The sequence below is a fragment of the Acipenser ruthenus genome, chromosome 18 (assembly GCF_902713425.1).
Source record: "Acipenser ruthenus chromosome 18, fAciRut3.2 maternal haplotype, whole genome shotgun sequence".
NCBI classification, from domain to species: Eukaryota; Metazoa; Chordata; class Actinopteri; order Acipenseriformes; family Acipenseridae; genus Acipenser; species Acipenser ruthenus.
Genome location: NC_081206.1, coordinates 33,489,387 through 33,514,746, shown reverse-complemented (window position 1 = coordinate 33,514,746; position 25,360 = coordinate 33,489,387). Strand labels below are relative to the sequence as shown.

At 45.2% G+C, this 25,360-nt stretch overlaps 1 protein-coding gene across 5 annotated transcripts; it reads right to left on the bottom strand.

Moving 5' to 3' along the window:
* On the bottom strand, positions 1-25,346 carry LOC117406717 (tectonin beta-propeller repeat-containing protein 2-like). Of its 5 annotated transcripts, none has more exons than XM_058992127.1 (21): positions 25,151-25,341; positions 24,461-24,534; positions 23,864-24,111; positions 23,488-23,616; positions 23,033-23,164; positions 22,336-22,493; positions 21,680-21,992; positions 21,162-21,294; positions 20,609-21,079; positions 19,268-20,178; positions 17,919-18,102; positions 17,501-17,674; positions 16,612-16,792; positions 16,048-16,189; positions 14,527-14,767; positions 14,293-14,382; positions 13,719-13,952; positions 6,620-6,768; positions 2,312-2,453; positions 1,258-1,407; positions 1-751 (listed from the first exon to the last, which is right to left on the bottom strand). In XM_058992127.1, exons 3-21 carry the CDS (start codon positions 24,080-24,082, stop codon positions 594-596), a joined length of 4,311 nt encoding a protein of 1,436 aa, XP_058848110.1. In that variant the 5' UTR covers positions 24,083-24,111; positions 24,461-24,534; positions 25,151-25,341; the 3' UTR covers positions 1-593. The 5 variants fall into 5 exon arrangements, 4 of the variants coding, with proteins under 4 accessions (XP_058848110.1, XP_058848109.1, XP_058848112.1 ...); XM_058992126.1 differs by having other exon boundaries at positions 24,483-24,534; XM_058992129.1 differs by having other exon boundaries at positions 21,680-21,989; positions 24,483-24,534.
* Between the last annotated feature and the right edge of the window lie 14 nt (positions 25,347-25,360).

Genomic DNA, 25,360 nt, shown 5'->3' with positions numbered 1-25,360 from the left:
TTTAGTTCAAAGTTTGCACATTATTTATTAAAGTGAACAAAACCCCCAAAAAACAGCATTAAACAAATCCTAATACAGTTCTGACACAAGTTACCTTCCATTGATTCCAGGGCTGGCTTTCTAAACCGTGCTTTTAAGATACACTATGTATATACCCTGCTCGGTCCCAGGACCTAAATATAAAATAATCTAAAATAAACATGGCAATGAATTTGAAGCAGATTGGTGCCAAAGTACATAAATATACAGCATAGGCGAGTAACGCTGATGAATATAGGATGCTGTACCGGTAGCTGTGTTACATTTACAGTATCTAGTGAGTCGATAAAATAACGAGTGCATTTACTGAACTGGCTAGTGATTATTACACCATGAATACACTGGGAACCATTAACAGACTGCCCTCAGAAAACAGCAGCCTGTTTCACCAGCAGCACACACACTTATTAAAAGGTATAACGGAATTTATAAAAAGGTCAGTATAACTTATACATATACTAATACAGGTAATAGGGAAAGTCATTTGTTAACTATACAGTATAAACCCGTTGCAAATGTTCACAGTTCCTTAGAGAGTGCTTCTCCGGTCATCTCTATATGACTTCCCATTCCTCCTCCAAGTCCTCAGACTGGACGCACACTGCACTGCCGCTGGGCTTTGCTGAAGAGCGGTCGTGCTGGAAGGTCTTGGTGAGGCGCTGAATCAGACCCCCGGACTGACTGATCGCCCACAGCTCATCCAGAGGAGTCACTGCAAAGACAAGAAGCACAATCCCCAAATCACATGATCGGAGGCACCCAGCACAGACCTCAGGGACGACGCTAGAGAACACTTTGAACTGTAAACTACGGACCCGGGCAATACCAACCAACACCACACAGATCACAGGTCACTCCAAAAAGACATGGAACTCTAACCCTATGGGCATCATGCTGCTTTCCTTGTTTTCATACAGTTAAAGCTGAATGAGACCTGGAAACAAAATCAAACATTGCCCACAACTGCTTTTAAAAACCTATTCGCTCTGGCTGAATACTGGTGTGTGTTTTGTTTCCAGCCCCTTTCTTTGACAGTAGTCTCCTTTGACAACCACATGAAGCTGAATGCAACGTGAACGTCAGCAGCAACAGTGACAAAGGAAGGAACTCTTTCGAATGAAGGACCCTTCTGTGCAGCGCAGTTCCTGACAACAGCGTTTCAATGCAGCTTCAGGAATCAAAGGGCAAAGGGTTCAGAGAGGTCTTCACCTACTGTACCTGTCAAACAAGCGACACACCCAGGGACTTTCTTCCAGTAATCTCCGGCTGGGTTTTTATCGGTAATGCCGTATCGCCGAGCAACATCGCCATTCGGACAACGCACCCAAACTGTCCTGCTGCTCACTGCCAGCTCACCTGCCTGCAGCCCTGAGGGTTACAAAAGAAGCGACAAAACATAAGTTGGGCTCCCGGTTTACTTGTAAAAGCTCTGCTCTGGACAACAAACTATCCCATCCCAATAGAAGTCCAGCAGTTTATACCTTGTGAAAATGCTCCTGCACTTCAAGGGGAAATATTAAGCAGAACGTGCATCACTGGTTGTCTGCTGTAGTTGGACAGAGAATTCAGAGGCAGCCATGGATCAGACTGAACTAATGCAATGCAAAACGAGCCTGGAGGGTCCTTTTAACAATCAGTAGAACATCCGTGGCATTCCTTCAACAAGAAGCCGGCACAGAAGACACGAGGGAAAGGCACGGCCCGAGGACAGTACTGTCTCCTCTTTGACTTGGGGCACGGTAACATACAGCAGTATTGCACCGTGCCCAAGCTGCTGGCTTACTCTGGCCTGGTTTCCAGATTTGGATAGGAAAAGGCTCTGGAATTTTGTTTACTTAAACTCATTTCATCTCAAAATCCACGAGTCGATAGCAGACTTTGTCTACATCCGACTGCAGCACAGTGCAGGAGGAGGAGCTATTCAAGGATAGCAATCCTGTCCATTGTTAGGCATGTATGTTCAAGGTTATACTATGAATATGTGAACATATCCCTTTGTACATAGCTGTGATACCTACAGTTTGCTGAGCACAGTAACTAATATGCAGTACTGTAATCTATTAATACAATGCTGTAATCTATTAATACAATCTATTAATACAATGCGCTTGGAGATTTTAAGATTGTTTGTTGGTAGTTTTCTTTTACCCCTTCTTTAAAAACAGGCACAGAAAGCCAGGCAAAAAAAGCAATAGATACGACGCAGGCCTATCTCTGTGTCCATTCCACACCCTGGTGTTCCCACGCAGACCTCTGGAAGTGAACACTGTACCTGGTATGTGCTCCCAGTCAGTCCCCACAGGCATGTCCTCTGTAATTCCAGTCCGCACGTGGACATTCCCTTTACTGTCGACGGCCCACAGCATTCTGTCATTCGGACTGCTGTGAACACTCACCAGGTGCATCCCAACTGGCTAGGGAATGGAAAAAATACTTCAATACAAAGTTTGATTTAGGGAAGAGCTGTGCATTTGAGATTCACTTTAATGACTTGCTGGTTATTCTGATCCGATCGCATGGAGGGAAGTATTATGGGGTGTGCAGAGAGAGCAGACTGGTTATTCTGATCTGATCAGATTGATGTCAGTATTATGGGGTGTGCAGAGAGAGCAGACTGGTTATTCTGATCTGATCAGATTGATGTCAGTATTATGGGGTGTGCAGAGAGAGCAGACTGGTTATTCTGATCTGATCAGATTGATGTCAGTATTATGGGGTGTGCAGAGAGAGCAGACTGGTTATTCTGATCTGATCAGATTGATGTCAGTATTATGGGGTGTGCAGAGAGAGCAGACTGGTTATTCTGATCTAATCAGATTGATGTCAGTATTATGGGGTGTGCAGAGAGAGCAGACTGGTTATTCTGATCTGATCAGATTGATGTCAGTATTATGGGGTGTGCAGAGAGAGCAGACTGGTTATTCTGATCTGATCAGATTGATGTCAGTATTATGGGGTGTGCAGAGAGAGCAGACTGGTTATTCTGATCTGATCAGATTGATGTCAGTATTATGGGGTGTGCAGAGAGAGCAGACTGGTTATTCTGATCTGATCAGATTGATGTCAGTATTATGGGGTGTGCAGAGAGAGCAGACTGGTTATTCTGATCTGATCAGATTGATGTCAGTATTATGGGGTGTGCAGAGAGAGCAGACTGGTTATTCTGATCTGATCAGATTGATGTCAGTATTATGGGGTGTGCAGAGAGAGCAGACTGGTTATTCTGATCTGATCAGATTGATGTCAGTATTATGGGGTGTGCAGAGAGAGCAGACTGGTTATTCTGATCTGATCAGATTGATGTCAGTATTATGGGGTGTGCAGAGAGAGCAGACTGGTTATTCTGATCTGATCAGATTGATGTCAGTATTATGGGGTGTGCAGAGAGAGCAGACTGGTTATTCTGATCTGATCAGATTGATGTCAGTATTATGGGGTGTGCAGAGAGAGCAGACTGGTTATTCTGATCTAATCAGATTGATGTCAGTATTATGGGGTGTGCAGAGAGAGCAGACTGGTTATTCTGATCTGATCAGATTGATGTCAGTATTATGGGGTGTGCAGAGAGAGCAGACTGGTTATTCTGATCTGATCAGATTGATGTCAGTATTATGGGGTGTGCAGAGAGAGCAGACTGGTTATTCTGATCTGATCAGATTGATGTCAGTATTATGGGGTGTGCAGAGAGAGCAGACTGGTTATTCTGATCTGATCAGATTGATGTCAGTATTATGGGGTGTGCAGAGAGAGCAGACTGGTTATTCTGATCTGATCAGATTGATGTCAGTATTATGGGGTGTGCAGAGAGAGCAGACTGGTTATTCTGATCTGATCAGATTGATGTCAGTATTATGGGGTGTGCAGAGAGAGCAGACTGGTTATTCTGATCCGATCGCATGGAGGGCAGTATTATGGGGTGTGCAGAGAGAGCAGACTGGTTATTCTGATCCGATCGCATGGAGGGCAGTATTATGGGGTGTGCAGTGGAAAGCTGCTGCCCCAGATCATTGAACTCATGAACTATACAGTAAAGACTGTGTGCTTTTCAGCTGGAGCCAGTACTGCCTTGCTGAGGCGTGAGGATGAGCTGCCAGCCCCTGCTTGCAGATCTCAGTGTTGTGCTGCTGTTTGACAGCGATAGTGCAAACAAACACAAAACTGCACACAAGAATGCTTCAAAATCATAACAGCAAACCATCTTTACTGCAGGGAGCACCCCATGTGAACAGGGAGCGGCCTGTTGCACAATGAGATTAGATCTGCTGGTCCCGTCATGAACGAGGCTGCATCAATAAAGATTAAAAAAACAAGTCGCACCCAAATATTTCTCTTTGAGTTTCAGTGACCTTTGTAGTTCAATGAAGAATAAGTACAACAGTGGGAGCGATGTCAAAGTGGGTTCACAGGCATGCATATATATTTATATTGTCCCCTTATTCAGGTCATAGCAAAATAATCCAAATCCCAGGAAAGAGTGATTCAGCATGAGTTGTCCCTGCAGCTTTCTAGACCCAGGTAACACAATGGTTAGCGTGCAGAGAGACGAGCAGTATGACAGTGCTGGCGTTCATTGTTTGAACAATGCCTCTGTGAACAAGCCGAGCGCTCTGGAATTCTCTGCTCTCCATACCAGAGCATTCCCGCACTACAGTACTGTGCTGATTGGAAACGTACCCGTTAGTGCTGTGGCTGAACTGCTACAGCATGATGCAAATGTGTCAGTACAGCTCGCCCTCTATTTCACTGTCTGACAGCTGTGACATATTAGAGCGAATGGGGATGGATAGAAGACACCCATTGCATAGCAGTTTGATCCATTCCTGGTTTTAATAAGACACATCTGAGCTTGTTAACGATACCTGTGACATCTAATGCAGCTCATAGTAAAACCTGGAATGGATGAAACTGCTATGCAATAGGAGTCTTACTTCCACCCCTGCATGGCCTATCCGTGAATTACCCAAATCTCTGTTTTAGCATTTTACATAACTATCCGATTCTTTAAGTACATTGACACCAGCAGCCAGTATTTCATCAGAAACGACTATCTTTTGGTCCTCTGTTTCTCTGCTATACTTTCTCTAGCGCACGCCTAGTCAGATTCCCCGCTCGCACAAATGCACACAAGTAAAAATACAACAACAAATGTTACGTGTACCACCTATCTACTAAAAAACAGATTTACTCAACAAGCCTGCAGCAATGTGCTGCATACTCCCTGAGAGGGGACTCTCTCACAAGCTGGTGCACAGCTGTATCACTGTGCTGCATACTCACTGAGAGGAGACTCTCCTCACAAGCTGGTGCACAGCTGTATCACTGTGCTGCACACCTCACTGAGAGAGGAGACTCTCTCACAAGCTGGTGCTCAGCTGTATCACTGTGCTGCATACCTCACTGAGAGGAGACTCTCCTCACAAGCTGGTGCACAGCTGTATCACTGTGCTGCATACCTCACTGAGAGGAGACTCTCCTCACAAGCTGGTGCGCAGCTGTATCACTGTGCTGCATACTCCCTGAGAGGAGACTCTCTCACAAGCTGGTGCTCAGCTGTATCACTGTGCTGCAAGCAGGAGACTGGAAACAGGAAAAGTACCAGCTGAAAAAAACTTACTGCACTCCTTTGCCCACAAACAATACCACAAAAAAACAGCCATGATTAACAAGTTTCCCTTTAGTTCTAATGCAGATCTTATGTTTGACAATTTAAAGTTAGCGATGACTGTCTTTACTGGGAATAAAGCCAACACTGAGGCAGGGCAGCAGATACAATAAAAACAAAGATTCAGCAAACCAGTTACATGAACAAGCTCTCCAGATTCAGGCATCTGATGAGAAAGACAATGTGATCTATTGAAACAATCCAAATAGGGCCAGAGCTAAACACTATGTGCATTTAAATAACGAAAACAAGGTCCTTCCTTTCATATTTTTAATTACAAAAACACAAAAGAGACTTGCATGCACTGTGTTATATTTATGTTTTCAAAACCCACTTGAATGATTTCAGTGGTGGAGGCAGTGGGATCAGCTGCTGTTGAGATCATTTGAATAGACGCCAGAGCCGCTGGCTATAGGAGATTGTTTCAGTGAAATACAAGCCAATACGTTTCTGCAGTGTGGATTTGCACAGAGAGAGCAGTGTTAGCAAGAGCAGAGAGGCTGCTTGGAGTCCTCCTTTACAATTCACAACCTCTCCGGGAGGCTGGAGGGAAAACTGGGGTTCAAACTCCTGGTAACCAGCACAAGAAAAGCAGACTGGTTTATGCTGTTTGCAAAACTAGGCGTATTGCCAAACCAAATGTGTATGAACTTGCTGTGTTTATATTATACCATTAAGTGAATCCAGGACACCCTGCACATGTTTCAGGACAAAACAACACAAACCAAACTAAAAAATAGATTTACTGCTACCAGCTTGCAACAAGCAATCTTTCTGGTCTCCTTGGGCTGAGATAGTACGATAAGGAGCACTCATACATACCCATTCACAGCAGCTTGTACTGTTATCAGTTACATTTTGAAATGTTTGGATTCTCACACTCAGATCCTCTTTCCATTAGTAACTCGGATGATTCACCTGCTCAGGAGGCTCAATGCTTATCCATGCAGGCAGCATCAAGCTTGGATTGAGAGGCTGGGTCCCCACTCTGAAATACACCACACCATTGACATCACAGGCCCAGACATTCTGATTCCCACAGGAAAAACTGGCCAGCTTTATTCTTCCTGAAACCCAGAGGAATGAACACATCAGGTTTAACAGACAGTGTGTGTGTGCTTATCATATACTGCATGTTCTATTAGAAAGCACCTGCTCACGGCTCTCCTGTTACTCTCCATTCAGATCAGCCGTCCTGTTAGACCTCAATAACAGAGCGGCAAATAACGCAGGCTGAGAGACGACTAATTCATGACACCTCTTCTAAAAGCATGGCTCACTGGTGAAGCGCTTCAGCCCTGTTCTCAAAAACAGAATGCCTTCTAGAAGATCAATATCTTCTAGCTGCTGTACCACACCGCCACCTGTTGACTGTACTGTGCCTGATATACTGATAATGAATTGAACACGCATGTCACCGAGATGGATTTACTGTGCCTGATATACTGATAATGAATTGAACACGCATGCCAGTGAGATGGATTTACTGTGCCTGATATACTGATAATGAATTGAACACGCATGTCACCGAGATGGATTTACTGTGCCTGATATACTGATAATGAATTGAACACGCATGTCACCGAGATGGATTTACTGTGCCTGATATACTGATAATGAATTGAACACGCATGTCACCGAGATGGATTTACTGTGCCTGATATACTGATAATGAATTGAACACGCATGTCACCGAGATGGATTTACTGTGCCTGATATACTGATAATGAATTGCACACGCATGCCAGTGAGACAGATCTCCAACAACGGCAGTCACTTCAAAACTAGAGCAATCAGGAACATGATAAAGTAGAGCACCATGACCTGGATCTACTTTATGTAAAAACGTAAGTTTCACATTCAGACTCTGGACTCTGATCACATGCACTGCCCCTTTACACTCACTCAGACCACTGCTTTTTATGTGGTCTCCTGAACAGATAACCATCCCCTCTTCTCAACAACAGGCTAAAGATTTTAAAAGACAAACAGCCACCAGCGCAGCAGCACCTCCAACACTGCAAGCAAGCTTTGTGCCTGGGCTGAAACAGGCAGCACGATGCCCGGCCCGAGAACCACAAAGCAGCAGTGGGGTATGCACTGGGAAACGCTTGAATTCTAGTGGAATTGCTGTAGTTGTGCTGGAGTCCCAAAGGCAGGGCAGCACTGTGACCCGTCAGCACAGGTTACTGTAGGGCCTGTTTGTGCTTCTCTGCTGAAACATGACTACACTGCTGTAGTCCAGCATTCCAGAGGCTATTTTGGAGAGGAACGGGGATGGGCTCCTCAGATGGGTTTCCACCCCACACCCGATCGCTTGGCCGCTACTTGCCCCACGCATGTTTTTATTTTGGACGTCTCTAAATATCACTGGCATTGGAACCAACTGTCCTAACTAAAAACAGGAAAATCCCAGTCGCAGAAAGAATTAAAACAAACACAAGCGTACCATAATTCACAAGCCGAGTTCTGCTTCAGACATTTTAATGTTAGTTTTGTGATCTCATTGCAGTGGACCTCCATGCTCCCAGGATGCCCTTTGATTAGCTTTTTGGAAATACACTGTAGGAGGTGCCACACACAGTTCAGATCTGAATTGCATAAAGCATGTCAGAATACAGCTTTGGAGGCTTCTTTTTGGAGTTGAAATAGGGTGCACTGTGTGGCAGTCTGTCAATCATTTATGGACTGAAGCTTAAAAGAATAAATAGGAATGCATTTTCAAAGGCTGGACTTCAGTCATGTTGCAACCCTCCCCCCTCCCCCCGGTCCGTCCAGATCTGTGAATAAGAGTCTGTCCTGCAAAACGACACATTATGGAAGAGCTCAACTGAAAGCAAAGACACAAAGAGACACACAGACAGAGACACACACACACACCCCTCCACACACACCCCTCCACACACACACACAGAGACACACACATACACCCCTCCACACACACACACACACAGAGACACACACACACACAGAGACACACACACACACAGACACAGAGACACACACACACACCCCTCCACACACACACACACACAGAGACACACACACACAGACACAGAGACACACACCCCTCCACACACACAGACACAGAGACACACACACAGACACAAAGACACACACACACAGACACAGAGACACACACACAGAGACACAGAGACACACACACACACACAGAGACACAGAGACACACACACAGACACAGAGACACACAGCCCCCACCCACACACACACACACACACACAGTGCACCAGGCAGCTAATGCAGCTCCAAGGTTAGCATTCCAGTTGCAGTTGTGCGTCAGCACTGATGACATGCAATTCCTGTGATTCCGACAGCCACAACACTGGCTGCATGTTCCTTTACTCTGGGTTTGCAGAACACGCAGAGCCTAGCCAAGCAAACCTACACAGTCGCTTATTTGTTTTTATCAAATGTAAGCATGAAAAAAAAAATAAAACAATTCCAAGACTTTCTTTTTGTGTAAAATTCTTTTTGTGTTTTCAAGCAGAATGTTGCTTGTTTCAATCTAATTTACAAGGATTAATCGGACATTGGAGCCAGTGGAAACTCGGATTCAGTGAATCTGCATGTTTCCTTGTACATGTTTTCTGCAATGCAGGAAATGATCCTGTTTGTTAAAAATCAACATTGACAGCCACAGGGTCTGATATTAACAGAGGGGCATCAGTTTACATTTCTAAATACAGACCCTTTGAGCATCGAGGTCCACCATATAGACCACCTGAAAAGAGCACATGATCTTAATGGGTATTCACTGTTCTTTAAATGAATACACTAGGCTTAAAAGAGAGAGCCGGGAGCCAGGGCTTAAATAAATCCTGTTGCTTTCTGGAAAATGCCCCCTGGATACCTACTTATCATGTAAAGGACAAGTCATCAAGTCAGAAGTATCAGGATGTTCCTGCTGCTCCCGTCACACGCTGTCCCTGGCTGCTGGATTGTTTTGATCCCCATTCACGTCACTACACTCGGCAGCTTGGAGTCGGATATCACCCACGCTGCGGATTTCCTTCTCGGGCACACACTCGCTGACATTTAAGAGATCTGCCTCAAACATACAGTATAGCACTGTGCTCACACTGGACCGGACTCTGAGATGTCAGTTACATATAGCACTGTGCTCACACCGGACCGGACTCTGAGATGTCAGTTACATATAGCAGTGTGCTCACACCGGACCGGACTCTGAGATGTCAGTTACATATAGCACTGTGCTCACACTGGACCGGACTCTGAGATGTCAGTTACATATAGCAGTGTGCTCACACTGGACCGGACTCTGAGATGTCAGTTACATATAGCACTGTGCTCACACTGGACCGGACTCTGAGATGTCAGTTACATATAGCACTGTGCTCACACTGGACCGGACTCTGAGATGTCAGTTACATATAGCACTGTGCTCACACTGGACCGGACTCTGAGATGTCAGTTACATATAGCACTGTGCTCACACTGGACCGGACTCTGAGATGTCAGTTACATATAGCACTGTGCTCACACTGGACCGGACTCTGAGATGTCAGTTACATATAGCACTGTGCTCACACTGGACCGGACTCTGAGATGTCAGTTACATATAGCAGTGTGCTCACACTGGACCGGACTCTGAGATGTCAGTTACATATAGCACTGTGCTCACACTGGACCGGACTCTGAGATGTCAGTTACATATAGCACTGTGCTCACACTGGACCGGACTCTGAGATGTCAGTTACATATAGCAGTGTGCTCACACTGGACCGGACTCTGAGATGTCAGTTACATATAGCACTGTGCTCACACTGGACCGGACTCTGAGATGTCAGTTACATATAGCACTGTGCTCACACTGGACCGGACTCTGAGATGTCAGTTACATATAGCACTGTGCTCACACTGGACCGGACTCTGAGATGTCAGTTACATATAGCACTGTGCTCACACCGGACCAGACTCTGAGATGTCAGTTACATATAGCAGTGTGCTCACACCGGACCGGACTCTGAGATGTCAGTTACATATAGCAGTGTGCTCACACTGGACCGGACTCTGAGATGTCAGTTACATATAGCACTGTGCTCACACCGGACCAGACTCTGAGATGTCAGTTACATATAGCAGTGTGCTCACACCGGACCGGACTCTGAGATGTCAGTTACATATAGCAGTCTGGTTGTGTGCTCTTTATCGAGGGGCAAAGGTGATGAGTCTTTCAACGGATCACATGTTTCAATCCTGGCACAAAAGAAAACAGAACTCTCGAAACAACGTTTATACAATTGTTGGCATTGCGTTTTTTCTGTGAAATATTCACACAATAATCGAATATTTTTTAGTGACAGCACAGAGTACAAGACTCAAAAGGATTTGATTACGGTACAGTCGAAGAAATATTTAGTACTTAGGGCACAGTTTAATTTACTTTGCACTGAAGAAAATACATTGATAAACGTTAAGCAATTTATACAAGCCATAGTTTCCTAAAATCCCTTTTGAATTGGGTCCCTTGTTTTGTTTGTGTTTTTTTTTTTTTTCAAAGCCATGTATAACATTTAACATCTGTGACATGTCAAATGTTTTGCGGCTGGCAGTCATCTTGGGCTCAGGTGTAGAGGAACAGCCTGGGTTCAAACTGACCGCTTTTACACAGCCCCATGTTAAACTGTTTCATTAAGAAACTGGGGTCAAGCTGACCGCTTTTACACAGCCCCATGTTAAACTGTTTCATTAAGAAACTGGGGTCAAGCTGACCGCTTTTACACAGCCCCATGTTAAACTGTTTCATTAAGAAATTGCTTTTTTAGCTCAATAGAACAGTGTGGGATGTGGTCAGGTGGGAATTGAATTATTGATCAATTCCCCCTGCTGGCCACACCCTAGAACTGATTCAGTGAAGGCAGTAGTCCAGTCTGAATGGGACAGCGTGCAGGAGAGAGAGGTTGTGTAAGGGAGTAGACACTAAATGTTTGTTTAGGGAGGTGATTCAGTGAAGGCAGTAGTCCAGTCTGAATGGGACAGCGTGCAGGAGAGAGAGGTTGTGTAAGGGAGTAGACACTACATGTTTGTTTAGGGAGGTGATTCAGTGAAGGCAGTAGTCCAGTCTGAATGGGACAGCGTGCAGGAGAGAGAGGTTGTGTAAGGGAGTAGACACTACATGTTTGTTTAGGGAGGTGATTCAGTGAAGGCAGTAATCCAGTCTGAATGGGACAGCGTGCAGGAGAGAGAGGTTGTGTAAGGGTGTAGACACTACCAGGAAAACGACATATGGTGTGGATTTTGAAGAACAGAAACTGAAAGACAAAAGAAAGGTATTTGCAAGATATGGGTTTAGTTTTACAGGGTAAAAGGAGTTAGCCTTCCCTGGTATAGGTTTCTTTAAATAAAAACTGCATTAGTTAGTGCTCCAAGGGAGCTAGGATTTTGTTAGTTGTTTTTGTTTCAATGTAAATAATAAAAGTGCCCAAACCGCGCTAAAATATAGACTTTCTTGGCGCACCCACACAAGAGGTGATCGAGTCCCAGGCCATGCTGACTAGAGGGGCTTCACCACACATTCTAAATGAAAGAGATGGATCTTTGCAGTTATTTATGTGGAAGCCACTGCTATTTTAACCAGGGGGTGTCGTCTTACTCTGGAAGTTCCTAAAGGGCAAGAAAGCGCTTGCTTCTAAATATACAGCAGAGATACATACGATGATTCCACACCTCCACCCAGCGCTACCAAAGAACACTCTGCTTCTTATCTTACTTCCAGCTATACTGCATACACAGGACAGTCTCAAGCTGTGCACAGCCCTTGTGTTTAAAGCCGTCTCACGCTGCGCACAGCCCTTGTGTTTAAAGCCGTCTCACGCTGCGCACAGCCCTCATGTTTAAAGCCCTCGTGTTTAAAGCCCTCATGTTTAAACCCGTCTCACGCTGCGCACAGCCCTTGTGTTTAAAGCCCTCGTGTTTAAAGCCCTCGTGTTTAAAGCCCTCATGTTTAAAGCCGTCTCACGCTGTGCACAGCCCTCGTGTTTAAAGCCCTCGTGTTTAAAGCCCTCGTGTTTATTCACGTGTCTGCCTGCACTTTGCATGTAATGCTGATTGGAATGGGAAAGGCAAAGTTTGTGTCCTGCATATATTGGTGCAGTGCTACTGACATGCCTATCGATTTCAGATTGGGTTCCTTTGTTCCTGTAATTCAAGGTGGCTGGTACTTTCACACAGCTGAACGGGAGATCTCAGCATGAATCAACAGCACCTGCCTGACCGACTTACACGTTCCAGTTAGATTTTTGTGGAGGAAAACCTATTAACTTGTTGTCTTTTATTGGGACACAGGATTACACAAAAAGGGGATTAAAGTCTTCTTTAAATTATTACTGTTATTTTAAAAATGGCAGCTGTGGGGGAGAATATCCCTTTGGGTATAATTGTGAAGAAATGGGTATCGCACACTTGTGTTTTTCTAGGACTGTTGAAAATAACACAAAAAGGTTTTTAAAAGAAAAGAATTCTTCCTTCAAGTGTATTATTACTACTGTCCAGACAGAAGAGCGCTTGGATACTGAGATTAAAGGGGGAGCCTAGACCTTCATGCAGTACCAGGCAGACCCCAACATGCTATCAAATCCCTGTCCCTCATGGATAAAGGAGCCTTGTTTCATTCACAAGGACCCTCTGTGAGGTCAAACAGCGAGGCTGTGATTGTGTCGCTGCACACTCAACTCAAAACCTTTCTTGGCAGAGCTGCTGACAGCTTTTCTTCTTACAAACTAATGGATTTGCTTGATGTACCATCAACCTACGTTCATGACAAGTTACTGAGCTTGCAATATTAACAATAATAACAATAATAATAATAATAATAATAATAATAATAATAATAATAATAATAATAAGCAGTCAGTCCTTTTCTTTAAGCAATGTGCCTTGCAGCCAGTCAGTCCTGTTCTTTCCTAATTTAGCCCTTCTTTGCAGTAATGTTCTATATTTCCCTGATGAATGAACAGTGAGTGACGACCCGACTCACCTAGCTGGCTGAGGTCCAGTCTGGTCCAATGCATTCCTGACGGGCAGCTCTTGGATAAAGACCGGATGTAGACAGAGCCGTGAGTGTCCAGCCCCCACACTGCATCCTGGCAGGCTGAAAGCTGTTCCATCTCTACATCAGGGGGCAGCTGGAGCGTTGACGGCCTGAACTGTGGATTGTGATCACTGATGCAGAACAAGTCCTTGCAGCTCTGCCTCAGCCACAGGAAGCTCCCTGTAACAAGCAGCAGCACACACTGCACAACTCTGAATGCATCACTTCAACAAACTGACACAGACTACTGCTGTGATAAAAACAGTCCTAATAATATGAGGAAACAGCTCAACAATTCTTATGAATTTCTACAATTCAAGGAAGACAACACACCCTTTGCAAATTAATAATAACATTAATAATAATAATCATCATCATCATCATCATCATCATCATCATCATCGTCTAGCCACCTGTTAATATGGTACCTGTTACTTGTGTGACAAGACAGGGAAGATTTAGAAATAAATAAAAAAATGGGGCACCTTCCTATTGCCAAATAATAGCAGTTTTTAATGACCTTGTTTTGTAGGAGCCGGTGATGCGAAGACGAAAGCCCATTTGGTAGCGGAGGCAGTTCCACGTGGCACCACATTCATCCAGTAGGTACCTGTGAGAGGAGAAAACACACTCTGAATGTGTGGGGAGACAACAGCAGCTGTGTGACTGCAGGGAGGGGCGGCATGTACAGCTATGAACTGATAGTTCCTTTCCGATCAACTCCCCTTTAGCAAGCCCAGGAGCGACTCCCTACCTGTGAGATTGCCCTTGGCCACGTGGAACTCATTCCTCCCCGAGGTGATCCAGACCCCGTCGGTGTTGACACTGATGAGGCTGGGCTGGCACTGAGGCTGCTGTGTCCAGAACGCCACTCGCAGTTTATCAGCTACCTTCTCCATCGGTGCCTGGGCGGCGCTGGCCACGGTCTGCGTGGCGTGGATTATCGTCTGGAAGAGGCTGCTCTGATCGAACACCACGTAATCTGTGATGCTCACCTGACAGCAGGGACACGTACAAATGACAGTTCTATCATACATCATATAATGATACAAAGAAGCAACTCGGAAGGTTGAGGAATCCACTCGAAAGTGTCCCTGGCTTGTTTCCTACACGTTTTATTACTATTAACACTTCGCTGCCCAGTGTGCAATATATTTGACATTAAAGACCCAATATCATCAAATGTGACCCCCACTTTTCATTCATGGAAAGTGATCTTTGTGTTCTTGTAAGTCATTCTGGCCAAAACCCCGGTGATTTCTGATGACATCAGCAGAGGTAGGCTGCCGGCAGTATCTCTATTTTACAGCATGGAAAACAATGGAGTGCGACGGTGAATTTGAAGTTTTTTACGTATCGTGCTCAGAATCAGCACCGAATTTGATCAGACAGCGGCATCTGACAACCAGGAGTCCGAAGCAGGTGTTTTGCAGCCCTATAGATTCGAGCCTTACCAAACACCTGGCGAGGAAAGTTCAGGCTCCGATTCAGATGACAACCAAGACAGACATGTCCCCAGAGACATGGAGAGGTTGCAAAATAAGGAATGGTAGGTCCTTTTCAGGAACATGTTTATAAAAGGAAATGAGAGTGATTGCGTTCAGATTATTAACACAGTTCATGTGCAGATGCAAGTTTGACTGTGACCGACAGTGTCAGTGGAAAACACTTCCTATCTACAGCTCTACAGCAGGTATGGCATGTAAAGGTAAAGGAGAGAGAGCTTTTCATTATGAAGCAGGTATGGCATGTAAAGGTAAAGGAGAGAGAGCTTTTCATTATGAAGCAGGTATGGCATGTAAAGGTAAAGGAGAGAGAGCTTTTCATTATGAAGCAGGTATGGCATGTAAAGGTAAAGGAGAGAGAGCTTTTCATTATGAAGCAGGTATGGCATGTAAAGGTAAAGGAGCGAGAGCTTTTCATTATGAAGCAGGTATGGCATGTAAAGATAAAGGGGAGAGAGATTTTCATTATGAAGCAGGTATGGCATGTAAAGGTAAAGCAGAGAGAGCTTTTCATTATGAAGCAGGTATGGCATGTAAAGGTAAAGGAGAGAGAGCTTTTCATTATGAAGCAGGTATGGCATGTAAAGGTAAAGGGGAGAGAGATTTTCATTATGAAGCAGGTATGGCATGTAAAGATAAAGGGGAGAGAGATTTTCATTATGAAGCAGGTATGGCATGTAAAGGTAAAGGAGAGAGAGCTTTTCATTATGAAGCAGGTATGGCATGTAAAGGTAAAGGAGAGAGAGCTTTTCATTATGAAGGACACACACCTGCCACCAGTGATCGTCCTCTCCTTGAGGTTTCTTTGGAGTGACTCCGGTCCTGAACCAGAGGTTCCCATTGGTGTCCAGAGCCCAGGCGGTGTGGTGGTCTCCCAGGGAAATGCACACGGGTTCCAGTCCCTGTCTTTCACTAAGCACAAAACAGATGACATTTACACAGCCTCCCATTCACAATCCATTCCAACACCATAGTCTTACATATTGTTCAAGGGATCGAGTTTAGTAAACCCTAGGGCTAGATGTACTACGCTTATGTTACAGTGCAAAACTTCCAACACCATTTTTACAAAATGGCAAGAAATACAACCGGCACAGACACTCTGTACACAGGGATGGAAATAAGACTCCTAATGCACAGCAGTTTCACCCATTCTATGTTTTAATATGTGCTTTAAGCTCCAGTGTATAGGTAACAAGCTCAGGTGTGTCTTATTAAACTCGCAGTAAAACCAGGAATGGATCAAACTGCTATGCAATGGGAGTCTTCCATCTCTGCGTGAAACCACTTACAGATCTGAAGCCTTTGGTTTGTCGTGCAGCCCCCAGGTTTACCTGACTGAGTCGTACTTCCACCGCTCCCCCTCCGTGCAGAAGCTGCTGAGCCCTTCTCTACAGAACACAGCTCTCTGCTCGGTCAGGGCCCACACCACATTGTCTCTGGAGGCGATCTGGGACAGAGGGCAGGGGCAGTCCACCTTCACTGCTCGGGCACACGGACGCTCGATACTCAGCCCTGACAATGAACACAAACAACGGGGTCCAGTGAACTGAGCTGACCAGCCCCAGAGCCGTGTAATCAGATCCTTCAACTAGGACCGATCCTCCCTGGAGTTTTACACATTTTAAACTAACATGAAGACACCACACACACTGCTAGATGCAAACAAAGATCCTTCTATTAATAATCTCAACTGCATTTAGACCCCCCAGTCCCCCAAAAAAACAATGGAATCTAGGGATGACCCTGAGCTGCACTCTGTGAGTGACGAGGCTCTGCTCTAGATCAGTGGGAGTGTTATTATGTTAGCGAGCTGCACTGTGTGAGTGACGAGGCTCTGCTCTAGATCAGTAGGAGTGTTGTTATGTTAGCGAGCTGCACTGTGTGAGTGACGAGGCTCTGCTCTAGATCAGTGGGAGTGTTGCTATGTTAGCGAGCTGCACTGTGTGAGTGACGAGGCTCTGCTCTAGATCAGTGGGGGTGTTGTTATGTTAGCGAGCTGCACTGTGTGAGTGACGAGGCTCTGCTCTAGATCAGTGGGAGTGTTGTTATGTTAGCGATCTCCACTGTGTGAGTGACGAGGCTCTGCTCTAGATCAGTGGGAGTGTTGTTATGTTAGCGAGCTGCACTGTGTGAGTGACGAGGCTCTGCTCTAGATCAGTGGGAGTGTTGTTATGTTAGCGAGCTGCACTGTGTGAGTGACGAGGTTCTGGTCCCGCCTACCTGTCTGGAGGTACAGGTCTCCATTGGTCCGGATGATCCAGGCGGTGTCGTCACTCAAGGCTACGAAGGCTGTCTGAGGCAGGGCCTCGTACCAGTGTCTTTTTCCCTTTATTGTTACTTTCGCACAAGCAAACGCCTTGTTGGTTTTCAGCTCAATCTTCCAAAGCAGCGCACCTGTTCAATTCAGGAGATACAGCCACTTCCGTCACAATCCACGATAGCTGCTGGATCTCTGCCATCTAACTTTACCAATAAATACTTCAATTGAATCCCCTTAATGAAAGCATTAGCATTTTACTGTAAAAGTGAAAAAGCATTCAAACTGAATTTACCAGACTGACACTTTTCTGCGCCCCGTACCTTGTATTTCACCTGAACTAAAACAGCAGAACAAGATCATGAACAAACTGCTTCATACCTGAAGGTGATACTGCCACCTGCTGGACATTGTCCTCATATTTCTGCCATCGCAGACCTGCACTGGGCAAGGCGCTGCAGTAGAGGCCCCCTTTGAAATCCAGACACCAGATATACTTCTCTGAGACCACCAGACTCAGGATTCCATAGCCAGGGCCAGAGTAGCCCATCCAGCTCTCTGCAAACTAGCACAAGAGGCATAAACATTGGAGAAGGAGACAAGCAGAGAGAACAATGCAAACAGTGATTATTATACACATTGGAGACAAGCAGAGAGAACAATGCAAACAGTGATTATTATACACATTGGAGACAAGCAGAGAGAACAATGCAAACAGTGATTATTATACACATTGGAGACAAGCAGAGAGAACAATGCAAACAGTGATTATTATACACGCACACACACACACACCATCGGCACATAAATTAGAAATGCCTGTGGCCAGCGTCTACGGGCACACAACTTTGCTAAAATCATTAGCTGCTGTTGAGAATGGAAAACAGCAAATCATATGCTATGATCAGGGCTTCTGTTTTTCAGTTGTTGTTCATTTTTGGTTTTAATTTTGAGCTATTTTCAGGTTTTATGTAAATCGTGTTTTTTCTGGGCTTTTGCTTTTTATATACTGTATGAAATGATTGTTTTCGGTTTCTTTCCTAATGCTTGGGTGTTTTTTCCTTTCACAATATGTATAGTAACTGGACAGTACTTGCACTCTTAAGCTGTCCCTTCTTTCCTTTGCTGTCTTCCACAATGAAATCCTTCTTCTCACGGGCACATTCCAAAGGGGTTTTGTGTGTCTCACCATTTTTTTTACATTTCGCTACAATTTACAATTTTGTTTTAAATCCTCCCTATCTAACTGTAAAATAGCTTTAAATCCTGCAAAGACGTCTCTGTTCCTAACTGTAATCTTGTTTAAAATCTTGCAAGCCAAGTCTCTAATAGAAATGTAGGAATTTGCTGCCACTCTGTAGTTGGGGCGGGTTTGAAGTATTCAGATCTCAGGAAGGAGGGACACTGTCCAATGGCGCTGGGAAAGGATTTTTTTTTTAAATGGGAAAGGGGTGAAGTCAACGTGACTTGAGTAACCATTTCCAGTGTTTTTCTGTGTTAATTGGTAATACACCGATTTCATTGTTTTTTGTATGGGGGTGTTTTACTGGTTAATCGGAAGCCCTAGTTATAATACATTTTGCCATGTTCCTGTACTTGCAGTTGAAAGATGACTGTTTACAGAATACCTTACCCTCTGCACTAGAACCTGAGCAGTGTTAACACAGCATACCACCCCAATCTACGCAATGGCAGCATTATGTTCTATTATAAGCAGGTGCAGTAGATACCTGATCAGATCTGAAAAGGCTTGAATCGTCTAGACTGGGTTTCATTTGGTCTCCAGGATGACTTGTACCAGAGATGCCATCAGCCACACTGGCCTCCGAGCAGGAATGCGACATTCCGTGGCCGTAGATATCTTCGTCATCGCTTGAGAGCGACAGTGGCTCCTGATTACATGTCTCAGTTCTCACATAACGTAGGGAATCACATTCAGAGGCATCATTCATTGCGTCGCTCAGATTCACCAAGTCCTCTGGATACATCTCGTGACTGTCGGATGCGTTCGGGGGTTCAGCTTCCTCTCCTGCAAAGGGAGCGTGCGTTGAGGGAAACAGCGGCCCCTCTGGACTCCATGACCGTCTGTTTGTTGCCTCTACTAATGGAGTCCCCACCTCCCCGGGCTTGCTGTCCTCAGCAGACTGTGCGCTCCTGCTGTAACATTCGGAGGCAGTCTGGTTACCAGGAACACTTTCCCAGTTTTGCACGTGACTCTGATCTGGAACAGCGTTGTCAGCGGGGTACTCTTGACCACTTTGAAGCAGCTCGTGGTCTTCTGACTGTAAACATGTGGGGGTTTCGGTCCAAACATCCCTTGATTCCAGGGGTGTAAACGAGGCAGGAGGTGAATCGGGTACGAAGCGCTCTCTCGATTCAGCAGCACTGAGCAGGTCCGTGTCGGGCTCTTTGTTTGGGACGGTGGAGACGAGCTCTGGAGACTGAAGCATGGTGAACACGTCGGAGCAGCTGTCCTCCTGCACTAGGCTTGCTCTGTCCGGGGAGTCCGTGCTCTGCAGGTCCAGGCTGCTGGTCCTGTCCGAGAGGAAGTCACACACCGGGGTGCTGGGGCCGTCGCTCTCCGGCTCCAGAACGAACAGACCCTCGGACCAGCTGTTTTCAGATATCTGGTTTCCACTGTCTGTTTCACACCACAATGACAAGAAAAAGGAGCCCAGTGAATGACAGACAATATTATAAACAGCAAACAAAATGAAGCAAACGCGAACACGGATTGTGCGATACGGAAACATATCCGCAACTGTATCAGCATGCAGCATTTGCTGACAGTAAATTATACATATATTACATACGTTACTGTGCAAGGACCCTTCACTCATTCACCAAAATCATTATTTCACTTTTTGTTTTTAGGCAGCACTTTGGGGAAGCCCAATTTGCCATGGTTTAGTACCTGTCATATCATGCAGTTTCAACAATTCTCCCTGCTTTTATCAGATTAATAAAGCTTTCTGATATGCATCGTGCACATGATTTCTGCGACATGCCGGCTTCTTAACAAAACTCAACAACATCCAAGAACAAGAACAAGTGACAAGTGAAGTACCCACCTTGCCTCCTCTTCTTCTTCTTCTTCACTTTGATGGACTTGACCACCAGCTCCTGGGCGAACTCCTCCACGCTGATGGTGCTGAAGCGTGCCGAGGAGTGGGGGCTGTCCGCAGACACTTCGGAGGCTGTGTGGTCCACAGTGGCCCCCAGCCCCACCGCACTGTCCCAGGAGTTGACAGAGCTGCTGCGGCTCCTGGTCTCGCTGGTGACCGGGCTCCCTTTCTGCCCCGGTTCGGTACTCAGCTCCGTCACAATTCCTTTCGGATCGCCGGCCTGGGACTCGGGCGTCCTGCCCCACAGCACTGCAGGTTCCTGGTCGTCCTGTGCCAGCAGCAGCACGTCTGTCCTTTTGTCCCCAAATTCTGAAATGATCGACATGGTTCTGATCTGCTGGGCGGTCTCCACGGACCCCGTTGGTGTCAGTACGGACGGGGTTGTAGCTAGAGGACTGTTCAGTCTCGAAGCTGAATCTGGGAGAAAAAAAACATGTTTAAAACATGAATCGTAAGGCAAATTACTAACATTTTAGTAAGAGCCTTTTTAAAAACGTACCTATTGATGGCAGTCCTTCGGGACGGTTTGAAATCCTTATGAGATCGCGGTCTCCCTTTAACAGAAAGATCTCGTTCTCTGTGCATGAGACAGATACAATGTCGCCAGATCCTTCCAAACCCCCAATAACAGCCTGGCAATGCAATAGACCAATTTTACAAAGCATTTGAACTTATAACAGTCAGTGCTTGCTCCTATACACTTACAGCTGGGAGAAAGTGTCTCTGACGTTAAACTATACTTATTTATAGTATACAGTTTACACATATATAAATACAGTGTAAACCCTACCCGAGTCCGCTTCCACCCTTTGCAGAGCTCTGCCACTAACACAGGCATGTGGACTCTGATGTTTTGGATTTGCACCAATGCTTCTTGAATAATGTTTTTGAAAAGTCATACCATGCAATTCCAGCAACAACTGACCGTTTCGTCAGCCCTGGACTAATCAAGCTTTCTGACAATATGATATGAACTCTACGCAGCTCTCTCTGTGTCTGAGGGGTTACGCTCCATACCTGGCTCACTGAATCCACCAGGTACACACTGTACTCATTCCAGCTGAGCAGCCAGCCCTCCCTGAGGAAGCAGGCCACCTGCCCCAGCTGCCTCTCCGGAGGACGGTACCCCCCTGTGCCGCCTGCGCCCGCCCGGGGGAACAGTTCAAACTGCCTCACTCCGTGTGCAAAGAGGTCCTTCAGAATGAAGGTGGCCTGGACAGTGCCGTGGACGTCAGCCTTCCAGAGACGGAGCCCCGGCCGGGCAGCGTACACAGTGAGGTCGCTCTGCTTGCACAGGCTGGGGTGGAAACAGGCCCCGAATCTGCCACTGCTGAAAATACAAAGAGGCAGTAAGCATACCCGAGGACACGCATGCAAACACAGGGGTTAAATATCTCACAGATAAATCCACAGTCTCTTATATCACTGATTCACCCTTTCAGTGTATCACAGCTCATATCTTTTGCTATTGCTAATAATTTTCCATGTTTTGTTTTTCTTTATTGTCAAACCTTTATTAAATTACATTAAAAACCTGTTTCTCTCTCTTTTTTACACTCTGTCTGCCCACCCAATCACTCTGTACTGAACCCAATCACACTATAATCACCAACACACCTTTTTGATTTTATACAAGCATGAGCAAAAACTGCCTTGCCATTGATCCCAATTACCTTTTCCTGGGCTTTGTTCCAATCTGCTGGACTGCGTTGTGTTCTGTGTAGAAAAGCAGACAGCGCTGGAAGGTGGACACCAGCAGCACTTTGTGACTGTAGTCCAGCTGCACTACAGCAGCCTGCTCCTCCAGCAGCACGCTGGGGTTACAAACACCCTTGAGAGAAACACAGGAGAGGATTTCCCACCAGCCTTTCTAATAGCAACACATTTACTAGCACACGACTGCATTGGAACACACTTATTCAATGAGATTGCATTGGAACACACTTATTCAATGAGATTGCATTGGAACACACTTATTCAATGAGATTGCATTGGAACACACTTATTCAATGAGATTGCATTGGAACACACTTATTCAATGAGATTGCATTGGAACACACTTATTAAATGAGATTGCATTGGAACACACTTATTCAATGAGGCTGCATTGGAACACACTTATTCAATGAGATTGCATTGGAACACACTTATTCAATGAGATTGCATTGGAACACACTTATTCAATGAGATTGCATTGGAACACACTTATTCAATGAGGCTGCATTGGAACACACTTATTCAATGAGGCTGCATTGGAACACACTTATTCAATGAGGCTGCATTGGAACACACTTATTCAATGAGATTGCATTGGAACACACTTATTCAATGAGACTGCATTGGAACATTTAAGCAGATCAGTGACTCTACCTGGTCCAAATCCAGAGAAGAATAGACAATTTTGCCTTTGTCATCCCCAGAGAATAATTTCATTCCATTAGCACTCCAAGCTAGAGCGGTCACGGTACTTTTGTGAAGGCCGACCACTTCAAAGCGCCGCAGCTGTGGGGAAGAAATGAAAGAAGGATCCAAGCAGAAGGGAACGCACAGCTGCATTACTCTGGAGAAATGCCTTGTTTGTGATGAAGGCTCACGGTCTTATCATGCATATGCCAGAGCTTGTCAATGAATCAACTTCAGCTAACACAGCATATCATAAATAAACAAAGAAAGAAAGAAATTGCTACCACTGCTTCTCAAGGGAGTGTTTCAGGCTGGCTTGTATCACAGAGATACACAAAGCACCTTTTTGTTAATGGGGGATGAACAAACGTTTTGACATGTGCAGCGGTTTTACAATAACAAGAATGGGAAGCAGTATTCACCTGTTTGTTTCTCCCAGGCAAAGGGCAGACCAGCTGGAAGAGCACCACTCTGCCCAAAGCTGTGCCAACAGCCACCAGATCATCAAAGCAGCTCAACAGCTTCACCGCGGTGATGGATTCCGACTTCCCCTAGCAAAACAAAATGTAAAGAAGAGCGCTCCGAATCACACGGGAAACAAGAAACGAACCAGGGAAAAAAAAACACAAACAGTCATACAGGATCAATGCGATTGCTTCTGCTTTGAAAGGGCCACGGGAATGACGCATCAGCTGCAGATTCCATTTTCTAATTGTATTGTTATTGCCACTGCTCGCCAGTGTTCTGCACAGTGTGCAGCACTAGGCGTCGCTGCTACAGTAAGAGCAGCAGACTTACCTCCAGGTTGTATTTCTTCATCTGGTTCAGCCTCCTGCAGTACAGATACAGCATCCCAATACTGCTGCCCACTGCGATGTAGTCATTGCTGGCATCCAGAGCGGTCAGGTACACCAGCACTGACCGGAACCCTTTCTGCACCTTGGCTGGGATGGCATTCAGCAGGTAGTACAGGGGGCAGAACTCCTTCAGGGGCACCGGAGGGCTGTTTGCAGCCATTGCAGGATGTAGAGGCAATGCAACACTTACTGAAACCCAGGAAGTCAAGTAAATGGAAAGATTTATTTTAATGAAAGGCGCCATACAAAATAAATATATTATTATTATTATTATTATTAGAAGAGACATGAAACCAGAAACCACAGCAAAGGGTTCACTTAATGGCATGGCATTTCTAGTTTCATGTTGAATATGTTGCTACAGACAGTACTGCATTGGCTGTTCTCTGATATAATGACGACCCTGGGTACAGAGGGATAGTCTTTGTGCGATAGCCTGCAGACAATTCAGTTTCTGTCCTTCTCTTAGTGTCAGCCAGGGTAGAGCTGGGAAAGTCTGCAACGGTTCAACAGCACCCAACAACATTATTATACTTACACTGTGCACATCAGTACCGTACCTGGTATCCAAAGAGCCCCGTTTACACCTGCCTGGTCATCCTCAAATGAGATCTGCCAAACGTATCAAAAACAACACACTTAATAGCATTACATAGCCGAGCACGGGAGTAGAAAGCCGCGTTTCTCGGCGCTGCCCTTCCTAGATTCTACGTCAGGTTCACAATAAACAGCAATAACGTTTTTATTCCTTAACCCGCAATTTCGTTTCTTTTTTTTATTTTTAATATCCACTGCTGTTGTTGTGGTTTCGTGGTTACTGTGGACGGATTTTAATTTTTATTTTTGTGTAGCAGATGTATAAAACATTGATGTACATTGCGTGACATGGCTACAGCGATTCGTTAATAAAGAAATCCACTAACCTCTCTCCTTGACTGCGTACCTGTCTTGCGATGTGCGTATTATTATTATTCACCTGATTCAGTCTCCGATTATATTAAAACGAAAGCACACCAGCCTATGTGCCCTATATGACATCGTATCAAAGATTATAACTACAACAACAACTAGGCCTTGCGTGACTGTTTTGGTGCAGGATTATATTCATACCGATAACCGATGTGACATTTCAAACGAACCTCAACATGACAAGTTACTTACTCTACAGAAGCGCTATTATTAATAATAATACAAACAACACGAAATGACGCGCAACACTGGTACTTACATTCAGAAGCGATGAACACACTGCTATGAAATCTCCTTTATTTTCCTCTGCGGAGTTGGTGGCTAGGAGTTCCCTTTATTTGAGCAAAAGATCTCTATTTTGCCCATTTATTACTGTTTTATGTATTTCTTTTTTCATCGGAAACAGCGGCTTCGCTTTTCTCTGCACATCAACAACACACACAGCCGTCTGGACGGACTCAGCAGCAGC